We start from the raw sequence: 19,117 nt of genomic DNA, 5'->3' as shown, positions 1-19,117 counted from the left end.
TTCTTTCTTTCTTTCTTTCTTTCTTTCTTTCTTTCTTTCTTTCTTTCGAGGCAATCGGGGTTAAGTGACTTGCCCAGGGTCACACAGCTAGTAAGTGTCAAGTGTCTGAGGCCGGATTTGAACTCAGGTTCTTGTAACTCCAAGGCCGGAGCTTTATCTGCTGTACCACCTAGCTGCCCCTCAGCTGGTTTTCTTGTCTGGTAGTGAAGTTGACCTACTGCTAGAGGACTCAGTTTATATCAGTATTGACATCTTTAGAAGTCAAGCTTAGAGAGGGAGGGAAGTTGTGGTTGAATGCATGAATGAGCCCTAGGCTTCCCATGGAGACACTGAGGATGTCAGAGTGTGTGAGTCCTCAAGCCCCCCACTGCCTCCCCTTTTCTCCCCCTCCCCTGGCTCTTGTCTCTCCCATTCCCCCTTCTCTCTGTCCCCAGCCCCGCCCCCCATCTTTCTGTCAGTATTATTGTCTAGTCCATAATAAGGGTTTTTTCTGGGCAATATCCCAGACAAGCGGTCGCTCATTCCCCTTTTGTTCGGGGACTTATAAAGAGGGAGCACTGACCTCCTGAAGACTCAGGTGCCTTTTGCACAGCTTTTCATTTGTAGGAAGTTTTTCCCTTTGGCAAGACTAAATCAGTTTGTTGGCCATTTCCACCTATTGCTTTGCCCCAATTCTGCTTCGTGGGGGCCAAGCCGAGCCAGTCTGTTCCCTCTTCCGTATTCCAGTCCTTCAGATGTCTCTAGTGCTGTGGCCCATCCCATCCCGTTCCCCCTGCAGCCTAAGATTTCATTAGTTTTTTCATCTGCCCTATCTCTCGATGCTAGTTGAAGGGGCAGTTCAATCAATCCACTGGGTCTTTACCGTTGTCGTGGAGAGTCCCAGTACAAGAAGGACGCCATAGCTGAGCCCTTCCAAATGCTCCTCTTTTCCCAGATCTTGTCCTGATGGACAGTATCAAACTTGGATGATTCCCTAGCCTCCTAAAAGTGCCTCATATCTATACAGAAGAAGACAGGTGGATGAAAACTACCTGTTGTTGAGACTGTGATGTTTACATTCTAGTGGTGAAGACTTGTAAGGAATTAAGCATCTCTGACATAGATGCAGGGCAGACAGGAGGGTAGCTCAGAGGGGAAGGCACTCCGAGCTAGGAGTATTGGAAAGGCCTTCTGTAGAAGGTGAGGCCTGAACCAGGTCTCAGAGGAAGGCATGGTGGAGGTGAGGGACAGAGTAGCACGGGCATTGGCCCAAAATTTAAAATAAGTAAAAATACAATGCATCGTAGATAATTTCAATTTGTGGTTTTCTTAGGGTGCAGCCTGAAGAGGTTTCTATCTGAGTTTGACCCCACTGGCGTAGGGCTTGGCCAGGTGGCCACTTTTCTGAAGATCTGGCCTACTCCTCTTTCCTTCTGTGGCAGGAAATGGGGCAGCAGCAGGAGCAGGAGGCCTAAGGGAAGTTTGCTCTAGTTTGTAGCAAAGCATTAGGTTGGCAGCAGGAGGTGGCAGCTGCCTTGTGCTAGTGCAGATGGCAGTCCTTCCCTTAGTGGACATGGGCAGCAGCAGCAGGAGAGAGAAGGCACTGGAAGTAGGAGTCTCCTGGGGCTGAGGAGGCACTGCAGGCCCCCTGTGGCCTTCCCTCAGGGCATGTGCACGGGAGGAGATGGAAGATGCCCAGGTCTCACCTGAGGCCTGAGGTCATTGAGTGGGAGGTCACAGAGAGCTTAGAAGGTCACTTGGGTAGCCAGAGGGTTGTCTGGACTAGGGAGAGACTGGAGGACTGGAGACCAGTCAGAAGTCCATTGTGGTAGTCCAAGTGAGAGGCGAGGAGGGCCTGTCCCAGGGTTGTGGCTGTGTTAGTAGAGATGGAGAGAGATGAGAGAAATGTGGGTAACTTGACCCCCCGAAAAAGGTCTGTCTCTGACCCATTGGGGCTGTGTGACCCGGGGTAAATCACTTCACCTCTGAAGGCCCCTGCTAACGCCAAAGACTCTTGAGTTGTGCACATGGAGTTGTCCCAGTGGGAGTTTCCTGCACTGATTATAATAAGTAGTATTATATAGTATTATAATAAGTATTCTCCCTAGAGGAGAATATTTCAAAGCTCTTGTACGATGGCCAGCTTCCTTTGTATCTGAGTCTAAGAAAAGTAAATTCTAGTTTTACAAAATAACTTGGACATTCCTTTGGAGCTCATTGTCATCCTGTTTGCCCTGTGCTCTGTACAGTAGAACATTCTTGCTCCCAGAGCTGAGTTGTGTGGGTGTTGGGTGATTGACCAGGCGTGAAAGATCATTGAAGAGGAGAAAGACATTTGAAACTCTCCCTCATTCCAAGCCGTCCTTTCATTTTTCCAACTTGTCTTCCAGATTCAAGCAAAGAGCTAGAGGAGCTGAGAGCTGCCTTTGCTCGGGCACTGGAGTATTTGAAACAAGAAGTGGAGGAGCGTAAGACACCTTCTGCTTTAGCCTTGGGGCATTGGGGTTGACGCTTTTTCTCTTGGAGGCGTTTTCTTCATTTTTTCAATTATTTTCTTCTAAGGTTTCAGTGAAAGTGGAGATCCATCCTGTACCATAATGCAGAATTGGGCAAGAGTGGAGGTATGTTTTTGTTCAAAGTTTTGCAATTTTATCCAGTCTTTCAGGATTTTGGTCTGGTTAATAGCAGCTGGAATAATTGAGTCTCAAGTTAAGATCCAGACTCTTCTGAAGTAGTTGAATTAAATCATATGATGGTGTATTAGTTTGGTTTTTTTTTTTATTTGTAAAAAGTGAAATGTGAGCCACCAGGTAGACATGTAAATGAATCTTTACTGGTTAAAAAGATAGAACCAGAAAGTCTTATTGATACCTTAAACACTTACATATGAAGTATATAGTGCAAATGAAAAGCAAAATCCTGTCACTGTTGATAAAGTCTTTGAGGTTCTTGGATTAAAAATACTTGAATTTTCTGTGCCTATGTAGAATTTGCACCTATGTTGGCATTCACATTTGGTTGGAGTGTTAGCCAGGTTAATATCTGTTGGGTCTCAACAGGTTGGACCGGAACTGTTTGTGGACTTACCTGCCCTTACTACTAAGTAATTACTTACTGAGCACATTCAAACCAAAGTCGTCTGACATTTTAAATGCTCTCCTCTACATCTTGTAGGCACGCCTTTGTAACAATATGCAGAAAGCTCGAGAACTGTGGGATAGCATTATGACAAAAGGAAATGCAAAATATGCCAACATGTGGCTGGAATACTACAACCTGGAACGGTAACTGAGTGGCCTGTGGGCATCATTGGGCTTCTGAAGTGACTGACGTAGGAGGATTAAAGCTTAGTGTGTATGGGGGCCGCCGGTGATGACGGGAAGGCAGCGAGCCACGTTGCCAGGGCCATGGAAGTCAGGAAAGCATGTTCTTATATTTGTAGATAGACGAGTTATAACTACCCAGTTGTTTGTTATTAGACAGACAGAATCAGTTAACCGACGTACTGTGGCAGGCATCGCGCCGCATGCTATGGACACACAAGAAAAACCAGACAAGCCCGCCCCGCCTTCACGGAGTTGAAGTTCTAATGGGGAGGCAACATTTGTGAATCAGAATGTCCAAGATAAATATAGACTCCATCCGGAAGGTCATCCTATGGGGGGAGGTGCTCACAGCTGGCAGGACCAGACAAGGCCTCCTGAAGCAGGTGGTGCTTGAGTTGAAGCTTAAAAAAGTGCCAGGTATTCTGAGAGTTGGAGGCTGGGAGTGAGAGCGTGTGGGATGGCTGGATCCTGGTGTGGAGGGGAGTAGGAGGTAGGCCTGGAAAGGACCTCGGATACCAAAGCAGGGACTTGATTGAGCTGGGGGGTAATAGGAAGTTCATTGGACGCAGGAGTGACATGATTGGGCATGTGCTTTGGGAAGACCATGTTAGCAGCTGAGTAGAGGACAGGTAGGTGGTTGGGGAGGGAGCGAACCAGGGCTGCTTCCCTCGATTGGCTCCTGCTTTCTAGTGTGGGCATCTCCCCGAGGCCAGAGCACCTTCTGGTCTTGATCTCCCTTACAGTGCCTTGGGCACGGTGTGCCAGCCCATGGGGAGACGCAAAGAGATCTTGCCTGGGACCTTTCTGAGCCTCAGGAAGGCCCGGCCTGCTTGATGACTCACTGGGGGCGAGACTTGTCAGGAAAGTCAGTGTTTTTCCCTTCACAGAGTGTCACAGGAGTAAGAGCACAGTAGAACTGTGACGCCCAATTCCTCTCAGCAAGTTAGAGTCATTTCTGCTGTAGCCTGGGTCGCCCATTTTTCTGGTGTGGATAGTGTAGCTCAGTATCTCTCTGTGGGAGATGGTCTTGAAGATAGTGAACAAAAAGATTATTAGCAACTGAGCCTCTCTGAATTTACTGTAGACTAGCTGAAGTTGGGGGCAGCGATGTAGCGCGGTGCACAAGAGCGCCAGGTCAAGAAGACCTAACCCATGCACTTCCTAGCTGTGTGACCCTAGACAAGCCACCTAACCTCTGTCTGCCTCAGTTTTCTCATCTGTAAAATTGGGGTAATAGTAGCACCTTCCTCCCAGGGTTGTTGTGCTGACTAAATTAGATTATAATTGTGTAGCACATAGGACAGTGCCTGACACATAATAATTGCTCATGTAAATGTTAGCTGTCATCATCATCATCATCAGTATGCCTTGGTAAAAACTGACCTGCCTGTAGCCCATCCCTGGGCACCCTCCTGCCAGGTGTTGGGTTGAGGCCACTCTGGTCCCTGGATAGTCAACATGCAGCAAATCAAGGAGGCTGTCCAGGCTTGGATCATCAGTTTGTGCAGTCTCCTTCCTCTTCACCTCTAGACTTAATTGAGAAGACGCCTTGACTGTGCCTCTGCATGGGTTTGCATAGGTGAAAGCTGCAGTGCTGTGACTCATAGGCAGAGCCAGGCCCTCTCAGGACAGAGAGCTGAATTGTTAGGATTTCAATAGATGGCGATAGGGGATGGACAGGGGATGGTGTGTTTGCTTTTGTGTGTTTTCTGCTTTGTTTCCTGGAGGCACCAGTTCTTTGTGGTTGTGCTCTAGGGCACACGGGGACACCCAGCACTGTCGGAAGGCTCTGCATCGGGCCGTTCAGTGGACCAGTGACTACCCGGAGCACGTCTGCGAGGTGCTGCTGACACTCGAGAGGATCGAAGGTGAGCCCGGGTGGCCGTACGGGGCTGTCATGTGCACACGGATCCAGTGGTTGTTTGATCCCAAGGATGGACGTCTTGTCTTTTCTGATCTTTGTGAGACAAAACAAGGCTGCAGCTCTGGATGTCAGGTTTTCTTTTTTTGTGTGTCAGTGTGTTCTTCTGTCTGACTTCAGCAGTTGTGAATAATTCTTGTGGCTTGCCCAGCTGTTGGAATCTTGCCCATGTCGTCAGGGAAGAAACTAGGTTATTTGAGGAAACTGAGACCCAGAGATGTGAATTGACTTGAGTTAGTCTGCCATTGAGATGAGGACAGAATATATATCAGAGGGATCTGCCCACCAAGCTAGATTACAATTGTTACTATTCAATAGTAATTAACTGTGACAGCATACAAGAGGAAGAGTATGGAAGATCAGAAGGTAGCAGTAGTAAGGCACCTTTCTATAGAGCTTTGCCTTTTCCAAGATGCTTTGAGATAGGTAGAGGTAGTACAAGTCTAGATGAGGTGGGGCATTCCTTTCACGACGTAAGAGAAAGACTGTTGTAGGAAAAGTCTCTTCTCAGGTGTAATGGGCAGCTCCAACTCAGTCCTGTGTTTGGTCTTTCTCTAATCTGTGACTTAGCTTGTCTGGCCCCTGAAGGACAGACAGACAGCCAGTATAAGGCTTTGTCTCTACTCCCTAGAAACCCAGTAGATCTTCATGGGGGCCATTGATTAGCCAGTTGTGAACCCAGCGTGACTGATTTCTGGATTCTGTGGACCTCGTGACAAAGAGCCTCACTGACCACAGGAGAGATGCTTCTCTTTTACTAACTGCTGCCTCTCCTGTGTAAGCTCGTTTCAAATGTAGGAGAGAGAAAACCTTTTACTGACATACAGTGAAAACTGCAATGAAGGATGTTTTCTTGCTATAAAAAGTATTTTCCATGTTTTATAGATGTGGAACTGAGGTTCTTAGAGCTTGTGACTTGGCCATAGTAACTTCATACAGACAGTGAAAATTTTATTTAGCCAGTACCTTTGTCTAATTAAAGAGTTCTGATTATTGAGCTCTTTAGGAAGTTTTAAAAAAATGTTGACAACATAATTCTAAAAATAATTTTTAATGATGTTAAATTATAAAAGTGTGACTTGATTAGAGACATTTTCTATACTTTGAGTTGAGTTGTGGAGCCAACTCTCGTATCTTTTAAAAAAGTTTATTTCTATCTTTTATGTTACCTTTGTTTCCAAATTTATCTTCCCCCTTCCTAGTGTGCCATCACTTTATTTTGAATTTTCACCTTTTAAAAAAGGTAAAGTCATCTCAGGCAAAACCTTCTTGTTACCTGTAACATCCCCCCCCCCCCCCCCCCCCCCCAAAAAAGAAACCTGGCTCTGTTTTTCAAGATTAATTATTGAGACAAAATATGCAATCCACCCCTTGCAAAAAAAGAATAAAGGAATAAAAAAAACCCAACAGTTCAGCACAACCAATGAATATACCGACAAAGTTTGACAGTGTATGCAGCATTTTGTACCCTGGTCTCCTTCCTCTGCAGAGAACTCCGCTATGCAGTAGAAAAGAATGGCTCTCACTTTGAGCGAGAAACCTTTTTTCCTTGAGTGCTTGATTACGAACTAACTACAAATATCTGGTGTGACCTGCTGTTAATAGCATTTACTTTTTGTCTGTCTTGGCATTGAAGCCATATGTTTTGCATTCTGGCATTTCTGGTGTTGGTTATACCAGTTTTCCAGTGGGGAGATTTTTAGCTACTCTTCATGATTCCAACTCAAAGCTTAAACTGGTTGAGTGTTTCTTGAAGTATTTAAATATAGATGAGAGAGAGATCCTTTGGGACTCATCTGGTCTGAAGCCATTATATTGTAGCTGCAGATGCTTAAGACTCAGATTGGTTAAGAGACTTGCCCACAACCATACATGTATTAAGCAGAGGACTTGGGGACTTGATTCATTCACACCCCCCCCTTTTTTATATAATGGGGGGAGATCTCTTTAAGGAAACATTTCCTAATAATCAGAGGTTCCAAAAAGGGGTTGCCTCAGTGGGCTGATGCCTCATTGGAGGGTCCTAAGCACAAGCCTTGTTTGTTGGACTGTTGGATGGATCAGGTGGGTGTTGGCTCTGATGCTGATACTGTGTGATTGGTTCTGTCTTAGGGAGTGTGGAGGGGTGACTGAGATTTAATTTCCTCTATAAAGTTTTCAGAAATCGCAGGAAATCAAAGCTCATTTATTGCTTTTCTCACTTAGGTACTCTGGAAGATTGGGATTCAGCAGTTCAGAAGACTGAAAATCGATTAGCTCGAGTTAATGAGCAGAGAGTCAAGGTAGTGATATTCTGTGAATGGCTGAGGAGTTGATGATAATGGCTCTTATCTAAGCAAGATGTTTTACTTGAATGTTTGTCAAAATCTCCAGATAACCTCTTTTGAAATGTCCTTCTCAGGGAGGAAAAATTTGCTAATTTTGATGTTAAAAAATTGAGGTGACATTCAGTTCCTGTCTTGTAGCATTCTTACAGATGTTCTTGGAAATTGAAGTCTTCCTAAGGAAATTGTAAAAAGGACCGAGTGTCTTTTCAGTGGGTGATTTTTGGTAGTAACATTCATTGGGACAGACCTTGCTGCTGCTGCACACGAGGATGGCCTGGAGCACCCGTGCCAGGCGCCTCAGGTCTTGGGGGGGAGTTGTTTGCTGTGAGAATAAACAAACCTCAGAGTCTCAAGGTTCCCTTAAAGTGGGAGCGTGAATTCATGCCAGCAGCTGTGAAGCAGGTTTAACGACCCCCTCTTCTTGCCTCATTTCCCATTCAGGTAATAGTGCTAAGAGAGCATGTTGCCCATTAAATGTGGATGATTGAGGCTCTGCCCCTCTTCTCCTCTCCATAGCTGGAAGCCAGAGTGACGGATTTAGTTGCCTCCCCACTAACTCGTCTCCATGTTTGCAGGCCGCTGAGAAGGAAGCCGCCCTCGCCCAGCAGGAAGAAAAGAAGAGTGAACAGCGGAAGAGGGCCCGGGCTGAGAAGAGAGCCTTCAAGAAGATGAGGAAGGCCAAGGCGGGGGACAAGCGGGAGGCAGACGACGATGATGACGACGCGTGGGGGGGCGAGGAAGAAGGTAGTGCCGGTCACCTGGTTAGCTTGGGCGGGAGCGAAGGTGCCGTGTACCTCCCGGGGCATTTCTTGGTGCAGATTTGTCAGCAGAAAAATATCCTTTTAACCAGGGAGTCAGAGTCATAGGCGTGGAGTAGATCTGGGAAGGATGTTGTGAGAGATGCAGGAGCACAGACCGGGAGGGCGCCTTCCCTCGGTGTGGGCCCATGATGGCAGGGGTAGAGGAGGGGTGCCTGACAGCTGGTACCTTCTTGTTTTGGGAATCTGCAGAGCAGCCCAGCAAGCGTCCCCGAGCCGGGAGCAGCCTTCCTTTGGCTGGAGAGGAGGAAAGCATGACCGTGGAGCTGGGGCTCTTTGGGAGGAGCGCGCCGACGGAAGACCCCCCTTCCAAACAGAAGGAGAGAGCTGCTGCCGTCAAGAAGGAGATGCCCAAAGTGGTTCACGATAGCAACAAAGACAGCGTCACGGTGTTTGTCAGCAACTTGCCCTACAGCCTGGCGGAACCCGACGTGAAGCTCCGGCCCCTCTTTGAGGCCTGTGGGGAGGTCACCGAGATCCGTCCCATATTCAACAACCGCGGGGACTTCCGGGGCTACTGCTACGTCGAGTTTAAGGAGGAGAAGGCGGCCCTGCAAGCCCTGAGCTTGGACCGGAAGACTGTGGACGGAAGGCCGATGTTTGTCTCGCCTTGTGTGGACAAGAACAAGAATCCAGATTTCAAGGTATGCTTTTGGGGTGTTTTTGGGAGAACTGGCCTCGTCCTCCCTCTGGAGGTTAGTCCTGAAGTTAGGGAGTTGTTTAGGCAGCTTTGACAAAGAAGACCCCTTCTACCCCTGCTGTGTCACCAGGCTGGGCCCACGAGGGTGCGAAGCCCATCTCATCCCATCTCTTGTCTTTCTTGCTCCGCAGGTGTTCAGGTACAGCACGGCCCTGGAAAAGCACAAGCTGTTCATCTCTGGTTTGCCGTTCTCCTGCACAAAGGAAGAACTGGAGGAGATATGCAAAGTGCACGGCAGCGTGAAAGACCTCCGGCTGGTCACCAACCGCGCTGGGAAACCCAAGGTATATGAGGCAAAGCATTCTGTGATGGGTGAGAGCCTGCGCCCGGGGGGGTGTTGTGAGCGGCCTGGATGGGGAGGGATGAGGGCCCTTCAGAGGGCACCGTGACTGACCTTCCATGGCTTTGTTCCATGGGAGGCCCGCCTGCCCTGCAAGCCGTTTTAAGGACAATTCAGGGAGAGAGCAAGAGCTTTGGACGTGCCTTAGATGGATGGGGTGTGAACCCCAGGTCTGCTGTAGTCACATCCCCCTTCCAGGCCTCAGTTTGTTCCTTTGGGAGATAGGGACATCACACTTGGTGATTTCTCAGTTCCCTTTCGGTGCCAACGTTGCGTAATTCTGTGAAATTAGTCCTTGCACCAGGAGAAAGAGCAGGATAGAAAGATAAAAAGTATGGTCAAGAGAGATAGGGAAGAAATAACAGAAGCCTGCTGATGTTTCTGTGGAGGATGTTCTCATTAACAGGCTTTCTGAGCTGTCTTTGGTCTTTCAGAACGGTTTATTTTGGTTCTTGTCAGTTCAGACAAGTCTTGCCATGCTTCTTTGAAATAGTCTCCTCCATCATGTCTTCGAGCACAGTTGGATTCCGTTCTATTTCCCAGTTGTTGGGCACTCCGTGGTTCCCAGTTTTAGTGGGGCCATCCATATTTTTGTAAATCTTTGGGGCCCACTATCAGGTCACATGGGTTCAGAGGGTTTGCCAGCTTAGTGACTCTGGGATGGGGTTCTGAGCAGCCTTTGACGGTGCAGGACCTAGGCCCAGCACTATGGACCGCGCACTGATGGACAGCCTTCCCAACAGGGACACTCGTCCTTCTTTGTCCACTTGCCAGTCTGATCTACGTGACGTAGAGCTTCTGGGTTGCTCTAATGTACGTTTCTCTCTCCTGGTGATTTGGAGCATTCTTTCATATGGCTTTTGGTAGTTTGGATGTGAGAACTGCCCACTCGTCTTCTTTGACTCTTTGTCAGCTGGGGAAGGGGTCTTATTCTTATGTGTTTGAATCGGTTTGTTCTATTTAATGGAAATGAGACCTTTTATTGGAGAAGCTTGCCGCAGAGGTGTTTTCGCCCAGTTACCGATTTCTCTTTCACCTTTGCTGCCTTGGGGTGTTTGTACAAGAATTTTTAATTTTATGCAATCACAATTGTCCAGTTTCTCTTCTGTGGTCTTTCACTTGGTTATGAATGCTTCTCCATCTGTAGATCTCGAGTTCGGTTCTTCCTTTGTTTACTATCTGTTCAGCCTGTGTCTGACATCTAGATCCCTTACCCATTTGGAACTTCTCTTGGTGGATGTGGGGAGATAGCGATCTCGCCTGGCTTCTGTCAGGCTTCTGTCCACGTTTCCCGGCAGCTTGTGTCAGTATTGAGCCCTTAGGAGCTGGGATCTTTGGGTTTATTAAATGAGGCTGCAAGTTTCATTTTCTTGTATGTGTTATGTACTTAATTTATTTCACAGATCTCTATTTTTTTCTAACCAGTACCAAATTATTTTGATGATACTGTTTTGTAGTATAGGTTGAGGTCTAGTACTGCTTGGTGCCCTCTTCCTTCCCACTTTTTTTTCCCCTTGAAATTCTTTTCCCTTGAGATTCTTTGACATGTTATTCTTCCAGATGAATTTTATTATTTTTTTTTAGTCCTATAAAGTAATCCTTTGGTAGTTTGACATGTCACCGTGTAAGTAAATTAATTGAAGTCGAATTATCCTTTTTTTACATTGTGATTGTTCTCTCTTCAGGGCCTTGCCTATGTAGAATATGAGAATGAGGCTCAGGCTTCTCAGGCTGTATTGAAAATGGATGGTATGACAATTAAAGAAAATGTCATTAAAGTGGCCATCAGCAACCCTCCTCAACGGAAGCTTCCCGACAGGCCTGAGGCAGGGAGAGCGGCGGGGGCCCTGGTGCCACGGCAGGTGTATGGCGCGTAAGTGCTCATCCCTGAGGGGAGCCTGGGTCTCTGCAGTGGGGGAGTGAGGGGGTCAGTCACTGAGGGGACCACTCCCCAGAGGGCAGCATGAGGCTGACAGGTAGAGGGGGAGAAACCTTGGGCTGCTGAGCTCTGCCTTTGAACAGGTCATGTAACCTTGCTGAGTTCACCTGCCAGAAATGTGTCCCAAGAGGTTAGGCCGCGTCCTTTTCGTTTATTTAACTTAAGATCCTGAAACTGTTTGTATGCACTTGGATGACTACAGCTTTTAGTCTGTACATAAAGATGTTTCCCTTTCTAGGCGGGGTAAGGGGAGGACCCAGCTCTCGCTCTTGCCGCGAGCGCTACAGCGCCCCGCCAATCCTGGCCCTAAGACTGAGAATGGGACACTCCAGACCCTACCTGGACCCTCTTCAACACCCACAGAGGCGCCCAAGATGTCCAATGCCGACTTTGCCAAGATGCTCCTGAAAAAGTGAATCGGACTCGATGGGAAATGTGAAAATGCCTTTTAGGAAGCCATTTTGTGTCCTTATTTCTGCTGGCAAGGGGAACCCCCCATCATCCTCTGTAAATACTACTTTGTCCTATTAGGTCCATCACAGTACAGATTGGGGCTGTACCGAGCGAGACAGAGAAGGCTGGTGTGGATTTAAATGGCTTTAAATGATTCCCTCATATTGAGGGTAGGCAGCATGAGGGAAGCGTTCACTTTAGAGGCGGGCCCAGGGTGGCGTGGAGAGAGCTGGAGCCCCGTCCTGCAGAGCTCTGCTGCTGGGGCAGCTTTCTGCCATTGAGAGGCTACTCCTTTGGTGCCCGGTGGAGTAGACGGCCCATCATTCTTGGCAAAGACAGAATGGCAGATGCTTGGAATTCACCACAATGGCCTATTTAGTAGGGGGAGAGGGAGGGAAGTTAGAGAAGTGGATTGGGTTGATGTTCTGTTCGGAGTGGTCTCTGTTTTTATATTGTGTATTTGTAAATGACATGTCAAACCCTTATTTTTAAGTTTCCTGAGGATGGGAGACTGCAGATGTTTGTTTTGTATTCAGAATTGTGTGTACTGCCACCGTGGGTCACGTCCACTGTTTGCCCAAGGAATTGTACTCCCCCTTGTCGAGACCCCCAGCTCCTTGGTTTTGTTTATATATGATGTCAAATGCAAACTCACGTTCTCCATTTAACTTCACTTATTAAACCGAAGTTATCTTTAAAAGGTTTTCTGCACAGTCTTGTCTCTTCTCTTCAGTCCAACACAGATGGTGCACCTTGCTTTATTTACATCCTAGCCCTGGCCTGCAGAGACATGTTCTGGGCCTTCAATCCCATTTTCCCCAGCTTAGGTCATTTAAAAAAAAGTCTCTTTAAAGACTGATGTTCATTTGGTTCTTTTGCTTTGAGGATACTTTCCTTCCTGCAACTTTGGCTGATCCTGAGTCCTTCAGTTCATTGCATGAAAAGTTAACTCTGGGGCAAAGCAGAATATCAGAATCACCCCCTAATTTATCTTTTTTAAAGTTGAGTTTTTTTAAATGTATCTAGGGACTAGGGGTTAGCAGCAGTTTTTTGTGTTTTGGGCTGTTTCATGTTGACCTGCTTATCTCTTAGTTCACTTTTGGCCCTGGCCTGCAACGCTTCTAAATTCACGTGACTGGTCTGGTATTGAGCACATTCCCCAAATTGGCACATGACTACGTGAGCATACTTGGCTTTGCCACCTGTGCCCGAGGTACAACTCCAGGTTTTGACATATTCTCCCTCCACCCCTAATTATAATCAGCATCACAAGTGCCCCCACTGTGCACCTGCTGCCAGGTGTCATGCTCCTCGTATGCTAGGTATGGGGCTTGGAACCAAAAGCAAAGGAAATTAAACGATTCCTATTCCCAAGTAGCTCACTTTCTATTGGGATCTAATGGAGGAGGCTTGGATCAGTTATTAACAATTGAAAAATGCTTATAGCCTGCACTTGATTTCAAATCATGTGTTCCACTCTTAAAATACCTGTTCTTGGCTAAGCGCTTTGCAGGCCCATATTGCATCTTAAACGGAAGTAACTGCACTGAAATTCGAAAAACAGTTTCAGGTCGTAAATGAACTAGGGCCATGGGGAGGTAAGCTTAATCAAAGGATGGATCTGGAAAAGTGGCGGCTTAAAACAGGCAACCGTAATGGGTACACAGGCTGGCAAATGCCTGATGAGAGAATGCCCCACCTCTCTAGGCCTCAGTTTCTTCTCCTGTAAAATGAGTGATTGGAACTTTCTCCATCTGACGGGGAAGCAGGAGCACGAAGCAGCATGGTGTGGTGGGAAGAGAAGGCAGACGACATGGTGTCCGGTCAGAGGCGTGCCACAGCCTCCTAGACCTGGGTGATCTTCCCCGAGGCTGCCTCTCTGGGCCTTGAAAGAAGGGGTTTTAACCATCATGTTCAAACTAAATATGCACTAGCACCTTTTCATATCATAAGGCTAACTCAGTGTATTTAATAAAATACTTTATTAGAAGAAGTAGTTTGTTAGAGTAACATCTTTCACGTCGAGCTAAAGTGCAAATTCATTCATTCTGCAGTATAAAAACAAGTGCTTTTGTCTAGTGGTTCAGCTAACCTTGGGGTCTGTTCACAAGAACCAAATCCACTGTAGAGTTAGGGTTTAAGAAATTCAACAATTTATGGCAGTGGTCTGTAAAAAATCCTAGGGTTGTGAACCTCTGGATTTTGTGTGCCGAGGCCAAGCTAGCCTTTCAGAAAGCTAGAAGGGATGCGTTAAGTTGTGCTGGCTTCCAATAACTGTCCGCTTGTGACAACCGCTTATGTGGTTCAACAGGCAGAAGCTTGACAGGTGCCAACACTGCCAAGATGGAGTCACAGTGACAAAGCAGAAGGGTCACCAAAGGGATGGCCATCGACAGGCAGAGCGGACCCTGGTTATTTTCTGTCTGACCAAGGCCGTTACCACTGAAGGACCCCCTCACACGCGGCCTTGGGACCTGGAACAGAGACCATCTCCTTCCTCCCAAGTGCTGGGAAGGCCTCAGCCCAGCCGTGAGGGCCCAGTGCCTGCGCCGAGCATGAGGTATCTCCGAAGGTGACCGGGGCATTACGGGGTGGCGCAGTCATGAGTAGTCACGATGAAAAGGGCTGGGGAGAAGATATTGCACAGAAAAGCAAAGATACTGGCCGAGGCGAGGAAGGCTCCAAACGGACACACCCCAGAGGCAGGAAAGTTTCCTCGAGGACTGTGATCCAGCCGATTACCTCTAATCCATCTCTTGTGTCAGAGATCCACAGATCACGTCTATGGAAAATCTGTGTGTAGAGAAGGGGTTCAGGAGTGATCTGTCAGGGAAGATATTCTCAAGTCTTTGATGGTCCTGGATTCACAGCTTGATGAAGAAATGATGGAGTGGTCTGGCATCCCAACAACGTCAGCTCTAACAGAGATGTTCCTCTTCCCAAGAAGGGGGATTGGGGAGAACAGAGAGGGAACCAGGCTGATCACCGTTCGTCTTAATTGCAAAAGTAACCCACCATAGAAAAACACTTGATCTCTGGCACCAAAATTGAGACGGGAAGTACAGCTCAGAGGGGCTTCTTGAAAAAAAAAGAGCCAGTTGAGGCATACAAGGTCCCGCTGTTAAAATTGACCCTAATTTACTATCTCAGTAGTTAACTTCCTAGGCAGAAGTTCACTACCAACTCAGTCTGGGCAGAGATGCCTGCGCCTTCCAAAAGAATGCTGCCTGCCATCTGCAAAAATAACCCCCAGAGCTGTGCCATGAGAAGTCTCCAAAGTCTGCATCCCGACCTGTTGGCCCCTCTGACTTGGCAGAATGGTCCCCTTTCCTTCCAGACACGGTGCACGTTTTGTCCCAGAGACTTAGTCAGTTGCTTCACCCAGAGGGAATTTACAGGGACCCATAGGACACATGGCCACAATGCAGCTTCCCTATATACCCTGGAAAAAGCCTAGAGGTTCTTAATGCCCAGCCCAGAGTTTGGCTACAACATCTCGCATTTTTAGCCTGCTTTAAAACAAACCCAAAATAAATAATTTGGCTTAGTTAGCTTATAAATTATTATCATAGACACAAGGCTTAATTTAACTTATTTTCTTAAAGAAAAAAAAAAACTCCAAAAACTTAAAGCCAGAAACATTCTGAGGTCAAGAACGCCTCGCTGTCTGGCCTTCTTTGTGAGAAGACTCGTTTCCCAGGAGGAACACTCAAGGCTTCTGTGTGATTTCTCCAAAATAAACCCCGCTGCCCTTTTCAAGAGAAACATTTAGGTTTTTATAGGAATAGTCTGTTTGCATCCAGAATGGTTGGGGTTAGCTTCCGGCAAACCCACAGCATGGTCAGTGGTTGCAATTAGCAGCATGTCTAAGGTGGTCTCGGTACACTTGGCAATGAAACGGATGAAGGGTCTCACGTCCCCTTCGTTGGCAACTTCTAACACATGGTAATACTCTGATCTCTGCTCCTTGCGGATTGTAATGGGAGGGTAGCCTGCCTGCATCAAAATGAGGTTCATCAGCAGGCGGGACGTCCTGCCGTTACCGTCGATAAAGGGGTGGATGTAGACCAGCTTGTAATGGGCCAGCGCAGCGAACTCCACGGGGTGCAGATGCATGGCGTCCTCCGAGTTGAGCCACTGGATGAACTCTTCCATCTGTTTCTCCACATCCTGAGGATGGGGAGGGATATGATGGCCCACAAACACCTGGGTGGTCCTAAATCTCCCGGCTTCCACGGGATCCACGTAACCCAGTACCCGCCTGTGGATCTCCAGCACGTCGCTGATGGTGACGGACCCGATCCTGGAGACGAGCGTGGTGTTGATGTATTTCATGGCCGAGTGCATACCGATGACCTCGTTCTGTTCCTCCAGGCTCTTCCCCGGCACGGCGTAGCGGGTCTCGATGATGTGCCTTATTTCAGAGAGTGTGAGGGTGTTGCCTTCGATGGCGACGGTGTGGTAAATGTGATGGTAGTAAGACTCCTCCATGACCCGCCGCAGCGCTGAGCTCCCCTTGGGAATGGACATCACCTTTTTAACTTTGCTGTCAATGATGCTGAAGTACCTCTGGTCAATCTCTTCCACCAGAGGCAACGTCCGGTCCCTATTGATCAGAGCTTTCTCGTTGTAGGGAGAGATGGTGAGTGCTTTGGTATATAAGTAATCAGCCTGCAGAATGTCCTTCTCCTCTTCGGAGAAGATGCCCAACTCGTTGAGCGCGTCCACATAATCAGGGTCCATCTTGAGGGCATGCAGGAAGAGTTTGTGGGCCTTCTCTCGCTTACCCTGCCGCTTCATTTCCAGGGCCTGGTTCAAGGCCGCTCGGGCTTCCAGCTTAACATCTAGAAGACACCAAAAGGAGATCGTCAAGGAAGGACACGGACGTTCCCTGGAATAAAGCTTTACATGGGGAATGGACGTGGCAGGACAGGGAGAATCTCCGAGGTCACTGTGTCCAAACTATACCCACCAAGTGGCCCCCCCGGCCCCCACCGAAAGATGTCCGGTCACAGAGATCCTCTCTGCAACAGCTCTCCTCACATCGGGCCCAAGTCGGCCTCTGAATCCTCAGTCTGTGTCTTGAGTTCTGCCCTCTGGGGCCAGGCAGAAGGAACAGAAGTCAGCTCACGTGCTCCCGCATACCACCCCCAAGCCTTCTTTCAATGCCTGGCATATGGCTGGTGCTCTCTGCACCCTCCTCAAAGCCTCCCACCTCCCACGCTGTCCCCGCTCCCTGACGGCAAACACTGCCAGTGGTTTCTGTAACCCTGTGCACAGCACACGGTAGGGAAAGGTGTTTGGAAAATCACAGGGGGACTTGTTCACGTCCTTCCTAAAATGTGAAACCCAGACCTGAATGCCCAGTACTCCAGGTCTGGTGTGACCGTGCAGACGGGAGCCTCATCTCCCTTGCTCTTTATCCCACGGCTTCCCAAACAGCGTAATGTGACTGCTGTGCTGACTGCACCGAGACCCCCAGGGCCTTCTCTCACCTGCAGATGCTTTGGGTTTGACCACCAGCAGACTGATCCCTCCTGTCGTGACGCTGAGCCCCGTGCTCCGACTGCTCTGCCCGTTAAAGCTCCCCTGTCCTCCGTCGACGAGCTTGCTCCTCAGCAAGGAGAGGCCTTTCCGTAGCGCGGAGCCCTGCTCCTCCACGGCCCCCAGGGGGAGCAAGAGCACCAGCAGGGACCCCAGCACGCCCAGCAGGGCCACCACCCACAGCGAGCGACCCCACACCGAGGAGACCCATTTCGGCTCTGCCACCGCCGCCACCACTGTGGCCATCGACATGAAGGTCATCTGGTCTTGGGAGTCACCCCGTGAGCATGGCCACCATTGGCGGGGGAGGTCAGCGTCTGCAAGGAGAACCCGAGAGTGGTTAGGAAGTACGTGGAGGACCCCGGCACAGTCGAGCCTCAGGAAGGGGCTTGGATGGCAAAGGACCCCTGGCAAGCCAACGGGGCTCAAATGACCTGGTAGGGAGTGCAGGAAGGCAGTATAAAGATGTGGGGCAGGGCCAGGAGGAATACCTTGGGCCCACTGAAGGCATTTTAATACAGGAAACACTGATCCACTCCCTTCTCTCCTGCCGTCCTCGTTGATACCCTACCATCCTGATCTTGCCATCCTTCCTCTTTCCTCCCTCCCTCCCTCCCTCGTAAGGGACAGAGCACCGGGCTTGGACTCAGCAAGACCGCAGTTCAAATCCAGCCTCAGACATATCCTAGCCACGTGGCCCCTGGCAAGTCACTTCACTTCCGAGGCCTGCCTCAGTTTCCTTATCTGTAAAATGGAGATCATCATAGTACCTACAAATCTCCCAGGATTGTTATGAGAAGCAAATGAAATAATGTTTTTCTTAAATTTAATTTTAGTTTTCAACATTCACTTCCATAAGATTTTGAGTTCTAAATTTTCTCCCCCTTTCTCCCCTCCCCGCTTCCCAAGATGGTGTGAAATCTGATATAGGCTCTACTTATACATTCATAGTAAACATATTTTCACATTAGTCATGATGTAAAGAAGAATTAGAACTAATGGGAGGAACCCCGAGATAGAAGAAACAAAGCAAAACAATAAAAGAAAAGGAGAGTAAATAGTGTGCTTCGATCTGCATTCAGACTCCATAGTTCTTTCTCTGGATGTGGACAGCAATTTCCATCATGAGTCTTGAAGGTGTCTTAGATCCCTGCATTGCTGAGAAGAGCTAAGTCAATCATATTTGATCATTGTTACAATGTTGCTGTTACCGTGTACAACGTTCTCCTGGTTCTGCTCACTTCAGTTTGCATCAGTTCATGTGCATCATGAAATAATATCTGCTAAGTACTCGGCACCGTGTCCAGCATGCAGTGGGTACTATGGACATGTAAGCTCCGTAGCCCCTTCCCCCCAGAGAGCGCCGGCTCTGCAGACCGGGCAGGGGCTGAGAGCCTAGAACCAGGAACACGAGAGAGGAGCTGGCAGCATGGTGGTCACCCGACCAGCACGGGTCAGATGTGGGCCCTGCACTGTCAACAGCTGTATCCCCTGGGCAAGCCAGGCGACCCTGGAGCATTAAATGTCACAGCCAAGGGGGGCCCTGGTATACTGACTGTCACAGCCAGAAGGGTCCTGAAGCATTGACTGTCACAGCCAGGAGGGCCCTGGAGCACTGAATGTCACAGCCAGGGGGACCCTGGAGCATCCTGTCACAGCCAGGAGGGTCATGGAGCATTGACTGTCACAGCCAGGGGGGCCCTGGAGCATTGACTGTCACAGTCAGGAGGGCCCTGGAGCACTGAATGTCACAGCCAGGGGGACCCTGGA

General features: G+C 48.5%; 2 protein-coding genes across 2 annotated transcripts in view; one reads left to right on the top strand and one right to left on the bottom strand.

Moving 5' to 3' along the window:
• SART3 (spliceosome associated factor 3, U4/U6 recycling protein) overlaps positions 1-12,507 on the top strand; it is a 32,228-nt gene extending 19,721 nt beyond the window's left edge. Inside the window, exons 10-19 of the mRNA XM_027863017.1 lie at positions 2,370-2,447; positions 2,542-2,600; positions 3,154-3,263; positions 5,061-5,173; positions 7,432-7,508; positions 8,129-8,297; positions 8,564-9,015; positions 9,203-9,355; positions 11,097-11,284; positions 11,589-12,507. Coding sequence (XP_027718818.1) covers positions 2,370-2,447; positions 2,542-2,600; positions 3,154-3,263; positions 5,061-5,173; positions 7,432-7,508; positions 8,129-8,297; positions 8,564-9,015; positions 9,203-9,355; positions 11,097-11,284; positions 11,589-11,766 — 1,577 coding nt within the window. The 3' untranslated portion in view covers positions 11,767-12,507. The remainder of the gene's footprint in view (positions 1-2,369; positions 2,448-2,541; positions 2,601-3,153; positions 3,264-5,060; positions 5,174-7,431; positions 7,509-8,128; positions 8,298-8,563; positions 9,016-9,202; positions 9,356-11,096; positions 11,285-11,588) is intronic.
• Positions 12,508-13,766: 1,259 nt separating this feature from the next.
• The window catches only part of FICD (FIC domain containing), a 5,806-nt gene continuing 455 nt past the window's right edge, over positions 13,767-19,117 (bottom strand). The window contains exons 2-3 of the mRNA XM_027863003.1: positions 17,299-17,664; positions 13,767-16,647 (exon numbers count right to left, since the gene is read on the bottom strand). Coding sequence (XP_027718804.1) covers positions 15,572-16,647; positions 17,299-17,608 — 1,386 coding nt within the window. The 5' untranslated portion in view covers positions 17,609-17,664 and the 3' untranslated portion in view covers positions 13,767-15,571. The remainder of the gene's footprint in view (positions 16,648-17,298; positions 17,665-19,117) is intronic.

The sequence above is a fragment of the Vombatus ursinus genome, unplaced genomic scaffold (genome assembly GCF_900497805.2).
Source record: "Vombatus ursinus unplaced genomic scaffold, bare-nosed wombat genome assembly UNPS02001287.1, whole genome shotgun sequence".
Lineage (NCBI taxonomy): Eukaryota > Metazoa > Chordata > Mammalia > Diprotodontia > Vombatidae > Vombatus > Vombatus ursinus.
The sequence above is the reverse complement of the archived record's forward strand: the minus strand, read 5'-3'. Positions and strand labels throughout refer to the sequence as shown.